General features: G+C 66.1%; 1 protein-coding gene across 4 annotated transcripts in view; it reads right to left on the bottom strand.

Moving 5' to 3' along the window:
* Positions 1-95: 95 nt before the first annotated feature.
* BCL9L (B-cell CLL/lymphoma 9-like) overlaps positions 96-5,716 on the bottom strand; it is a 29,852-nt gene continuing 24,231 nt past the window's right edge. For 3 of the 4 annotated variants that reach the window (XM_006758712.2, XM_006758713.2, XM_015560660.1), the window contains 4 exons: positions 5,439-5,523; positions 3,052-5,341; positions 2,380-2,658; positions 96-2,004 (listed from right to left, as the gene is read on the bottom strand). In XM_006758712.2, coding sequence (XP_006758775.1) covers positions 914-2,004; positions 2,380-2,658; positions 3,052-5,341; positions 5,439-5,523 — 3,745 coding nt within the window. In that variant the 3' untranslated portion in view covers positions 96-913. The remainder of the gene's footprint in view (positions 2,005-2,379; positions 2,659-3,051; positions 5,342-5,438; positions 5,524-5,716) is intronic. The other variant, XM_006758714.2, reaches the window with a different exon arrangement.

The following is a 5,716-nucleotide window of genomic DNA, read 5'->3' as shown; positions in this document are numbered from 1 at the left end:
GTCCGGTGTGGGGGGCTATGTCAGGTGTGTGGGCTATGTCAGGTGTGCGGGGCTATGTCAGGTGTGGGGGGCTATGTCAGGTGTGGGGGGCTTTCTGTCAGGTGTGCAGGGCTATGTCAGGGGTGGGCCATCTGTCAGGTTTGGACATTCTATCAGGTGTGGGTTATGCATCAGGTTTGGGCTCTCATTTCCCCATTTGGGGGTACCAGAATGGCACCCTCTAGAGACCCAGAGGTGCTGTGAGCAGCAGACAGGTGTGTCAGGCTGCAGGCCCGGGGCAGTAATCTGAAAGAGGGGAGGAGCTTCTTCCATCCCTCCTTTGGGTGACCTCTGTCAAAGCACAGGACTGAGGCGCACACAGACCAGCACAAAGCGCAGCTCTCCATGCGCCAGGGCAGCCCCGCCCACCTGGCCGGCCACCTGCGGGGCGGGGGGCGGTGAGGGGGTGAGGGGGTCAGCCACAGCAGCAGAGAGAGGAGATGAGGCAGGAAAAGAGAAGAACCAGGTGGGAGCAGAACCAGGAGCAGCAAGGCTGGGCACTGGAGAGAGTGGTGGGAAGGGGGGATGGAGAAGGGAGATGTCACCTCCTCTTCCTCTCCCCTCCGAGGACTCCACACGGGACTCGGAACACAGAGCTGAGTGAGGGGTGCAGAGACACAGGGAAAACAGGCTCCAAGGACTTGGGGGTGGGGTGGGATGGTCTGATGGCCACATGGAACAACTCCCTACCCAGAGCCCTCCCACTGCCATCCCACTCAGCTGCCAGCACGTCTGGTTGCCACAAATGCCATTCCCCACACAAGCCCCTCCCACCCTCCAACCCACCCTGGACCCCAGGTCACCCCAACACTGGAGGGAAGACACTTTTCAGGTGACACTATTTGCAGTGCTGCCCGGCCCCAGGCAGGGAGTGCTAGAAGGGCAGGTTGGCCATGCCGCCCGGGCCGGGGAGGTAGCCCATCTGGCTGTCCAGAGACACGCTGCGCTGCCGCAGAGGGTGGGACACCATGAGGTTCTGCTGGGGCGGGGGCCCCATGAGGGAGCCCTGCGGGGAGAGCATGTGGGGGGGCTGGCTGTAGACCTCGCCCCCCACGCCCCGCTGCTTCATCAGCATGAAATTCTGCTGGGTCATGAGGCCTTGCGGCGGGGACAGGACCCCCTGGTGCAGACCGTGGGGCACCATGCCCTGCTGCGGGGGCATACCTGTCCTGCCCAGCAAGGACATCTGTCCAGGGTGGCACATGGGCATGTTGAGCCCCCGCTGGACACCCTGCTGGCCTGGGAGGTTGGGGGCCCGTGAGGGGGTTTGCTCCGCCATCATGTTCTGCAGGTTCATGAGATGCAGATTGGGGGGCTGGGCCTTGGGGGGCTGGTTCTCGCTCTTGGGGAAGTACTGGAGGGTGCTGCTTGGCTTCTCCGAGGGGATGATCCTGGACAAGTCGAACTCGGGGATCCCCGTCGGGGTGGGCCGGATCACCTCGCTCAGCTCGGGGTCGTTCAGGACGGATGCCACCCCTGGGAGCACACCCGGCGGGTACGCGTCGCCCATGCGCCCAGCCATGCCTTTGCCCATCAGGTGCTGCTGGGAGGGCATGGGGCCAGGTGGCTGGCCGGGCAGGTCCTCGGGGGGCAGGGGCATGCCCGAGGGGTAGTGCTGCTGTAGGCCCGGTCCCCCACCCCCACTGGGGATGGCGCCGCCGCCATGGGGCTGCTGCAGCCGTGGGGGGAAGGGCATCATCTGGGAGGAGCTGGGCACAGGGCCACAGGGAGCATTCAGGGAGTCTGGGCCCCCTGGAGCCATCATCATTGAGTTCTGAGGAGGCCCCCCTGTCCCCTGAGCATTGGGGTGCAGTGGAATGTTGGAACCCAGAGGGGTGGGGGAGGGGAGCATGGCAGGCTGGGGCTCGTGGGACAGGGGCTGCTGGCCTGGCAGGGTCATGCCCATGGGGCTTTGGGCAGCAGCTGAGTTCAGGTGCATCGGGTTGGACTGGTTGGTGCTGATCCCTGTGGGGAAAGAGAAAAAGGGATGAGGAACTCCAGGTACCAGCTGGTGCCAGGAGGGAGGACCCTCACATCGGCCTGCCCCAGCTACAAGGAAAGGGGCGCGAGGCATGAAGGTGAGAAGCCAAGAGATCCAGGTCTGGCCCAGGTTGCCACGGACACATCTCCGGGTGCTGGACAGACCCCTGCGTGGCCTGGGCTTAGTTTCCCTAAATGACTGCGAGTGGGAATAGTGTCCGGGACACCACCCCCTACGCCAAGGGCCGTGAGGGAGCACACAACAGCCAGCATGCCCACAGGGGTGACCGCGCCATGCCCACTCTCCTCGCCCCCAGGGCCCACATCAGCTATCCCCCGGGCCCTTTCCTAGCCCCGCACCTGGCCCGGAGCCCTGCGGTGGTGGCGGGGGCAGCAGGGGCCGGTCGGGCAGCAGCTCGTCGTCCGAGGTGGCGATGGTCTTGATGGCGTTGTGGTAGAGCGGCGTGGAGCTGGGCATGGCGTACTTGGACATCTGGGACATCATCAGCGACAGCGGGTTCTGGGACGGCGAGGGATCTGGGGAGGAAGTGAACGGCAGGCTGGGGGTCATGAGGCCGCCGGTGGGGTTGGCGGGAGGCGCCGAGGAGCTGCTCCGGGGACCGCCGGGCGGGAGGGCACCTACGGAAGCGGGAGACAGAGCAGGGTGACGGGGGGGAGGGGGAGATGAACCTGGCTGTTCATACTGGGGGTGCACGAGGGGTCAGCCCCACACCTCCACCAGGTCCTCCAGGCGTACCTCCACCCAGGTGTCCCCTACACCCAGGCCCTCCCACTATTGTCACTGCAGCCCACCCTTCTCCAAGCAGCTCCTACAGCCTTGGGGGCCCAGACGGTGGGAGATCACAAGTGTGACCCCTCAAAATGCCTAGAGATTAGCATGTGCTCCTGGGAAAGCCCAGCAGAGCCTCCCATCTCCGTCCAGGGGCCTCCTCCATCACCCGCCCCACACGAGCCCACCTGGAGATGCCCCGCGCCTGAGCCCAGTGCCCACACACCCGCATGCTGACTCACCCTGCTCCATACTGCCCAGGGTGGAGGATGAGTTCATGCTGAGAGGCGGCTGCTTGTTCGGGGCGACCCCAGGGCTGGGCATGGCTGTCTTGGGCGAGGCGACCCAGCCCGGAGAAGGCACCGCCATGGAGGGAGACTTGAGCCTGCTGGGAGAGCCCGTGGGCGAGCGGGCACTGAGCGAGGAGCCCAGGACCTGGGGCGACTTGAGAGGTCCCGGCGGGTTGGCAGAAGGCAAGGGCACCATCTGTGAGGGAGTCTGGGGTGACTTCAGGTTGGCAGTGGGCGAGGTGACCAGCGGGGAGTGCACCTGGCTAAGTGTGGGCGACTTCAGGTGCCCCATGCCCGGCGAGCCCATCTGATTAACACTGATGGTGAGGTCTGAAGGGCGTCGGCCCAGCCCCCGGCTTGGGGCTGCGTGCACAGACCCCGGAGGGTTGGATGCAGGGGGCAGAGGCATGTGGCTGAGCCGAGTGGTCCCCACATTGCTCATGGGCATGGAGTTCTGGTCGGGGCTGAACATGTCCTGGGTGTTGCCCATGTCCTGTGGCAGGGCCTGGTAGGGCCCCTGGCCTCCGGAGAAGCCCGGCTGGCCCTGGCTGGGGAACTGCGAGGGCATCAGCATCTTCTGCGGGCCGCCCACTAGGCCGCCGCTGCTCTGGGCCCGCACCCGGGCCACGTCCTCGGGGCTGAGGCCCTGCGGACCCAGCATGTCCCCAGGGCCTCGCATCTTCTGCGCCATCAGCATCTGCTGCTGCGGGGTCATCTGCACATTCAGGTTCATGTTCATGTTCATGTTCACGTTCATGTTCATGTTGAGGTTGCCTGGCCCCAAGGGGGGGTCCACCTCCCTCAGCCCGGACTGCCCCATCGGGGGGCTTAGAAGGCCCCGGCCTCCGCCAAAGTCCATGCCCATGGGAGTGCCCGCCAGGCTCTCACCGCCCGCCATCTGCCCGGGGAACATGGCTGGGTCCATCTGCCGGTGCGCCTGCATCATCCGCTCCATCTCCACGCCCTGCCCCATGCCGCCGCCGCTGGCCATGCCCATGGGGCGCTGCATACCCAGGGACCGCTTCTCTAGCAGCTGGTGCCGCAGCAGCTCCTCACGAACCCGGGGGGTCATGAATCGCTCTGCTTCACTCTGCCCACCTGGGTAGGGCACGGGGTTCTGAGCAAAACTGCTGGGCCCCCCCATGGGGGGTAAGTCTTCGGTCCAGCCCATGCCCGGCCTCACAGGCCTCTGCATGGCATTCATAGGCACCTCCATGGGCATGCCCTGCATGCCCCCAAACCCAGGCACCCGTTGCATCTGGTTGCCTGGGAAACGGGGGCCGGGAAAGGGAGGTCCGCCCCGGAGCTGCATGGGATCTTGGACATCCATGGGCCCCCGCAGCTGGGCGCCCATCCCGGGCGGCCACTGGTCCCCAGGCTTGCTGTGGTAGGGAGGCGGCGGCCCCCTCACCATCACCGCGCCCATGCCCATCATGTCCTGCAGCGGGCGGCCCCCGTGGAGCCCAATCTGCTCCTCCTTCCGCCGCTTTTCCTCATAGTACTCCTCCTGCAGCTTGCGCCAGGCCACCTGCTCGGGCGTCAGGCTGTCTTGGCCCAGCCTCTGCATCATCATGTTCATCTGCTGTCCCATGTCCCCGCCTGGGGGGTGCCCAGGCACCTCATGCTCCAGTGGGGGGCCCCCTAAGCTCTGTGTCTGCGAAATCATGGACTGCAAGGGCTCCTCGTACTTCTTCAGCCCGCCAGGAGGGGCAGTGGGGGGCTGCGGGGGCGCGGAAGGGGCTGGTGCTGGTGGTCCGACCTCACCTGCGCCCCCCGGGGGTCCCTTGAGGAAAGGCTCGGTCTCCCCACTGCGGAGCAGCAGCCGTTCAATATCCCGCAGGGTCTGTAGGGAGCGCTCCCGGTGCTCTAGCTGCTCCTTGGACAGCCCCTCCGAGCCCACCAGGCTGCGCTGCCCGCTTCCTGGGGGGGGGGCCTCCCCAAGGAGGGCAGGGCCAGGGGCGACGCTGGGGTCTCCTCCTGGAGGCAGCGGGTTGTTGTTCGTAGCAGCTGTAGGGGTGTTCGGGTGGGTACCCCCAGTCCCACCACCTGTGCTGGCAGCTCCCACTGAGTTGGGTGTCAGGTCCTGATTAGTGTCCTCAGGAGGTCCCTCAGAAGGCAGAGCGGGGGGGGCACTGCCAGGGGCTGGGGGCGGGGGTGGCAGTTGAGGTGGCTGGGATTGTGGGGTGCCTGCAGACGGTGTGCTCAGGGGGAGCGGCTCTGGGGTGGAGAGCGCTTTGGGGGCCTGCAAGAGGACAAAGGCAGAGCGTGAGACAAGGCAGGGTGCACCGGCCCAGGTGGCTGCTAATGGAGGCCCCAGGCCCAGCCAGCACCACACCCACCTGGTCAAGCTTGGCCCGGGGCACATTCTGCTGGTGGTAGGCCAGGATGGAGTCGGCCCGGCCCTGCAGCACAGCCTCCGCAGCCCTGCACAGGGTTCGACACAACAGCTCAGAGAGGAGGAAGAAGGGCCCCTCACCTTCACCACCCCAACCCAACTGGGCCCAACCCAACCCGACCCGACCCAACCAACCCCAACCAACCTGACCCAACCCAACCCGACCCAACCAACCCCAACCAACCAACCCCAACCAACCTGACCCAACCCAACCCGACCCGA

The sequence above is a fragment of the Myotis davidii genome, unplaced genomic scaffold (genome assembly GCF_000327345.1).
Source record: "Myotis davidii unplaced genomic scaffold, ASM32734v1 scaffold355, whole genome shotgun sequence".
NCBI classification, from domain to species: domain Eukaryota; kingdom Metazoa; phylum Chordata; class Mammalia; order Chiroptera; family Vespertilionidae; genus Myotis; species Myotis davidii.
Note: the sequence above shows the minus strand (reverse complement) of the source record. Positions and strands in the feature narration are given on the sequence as shown.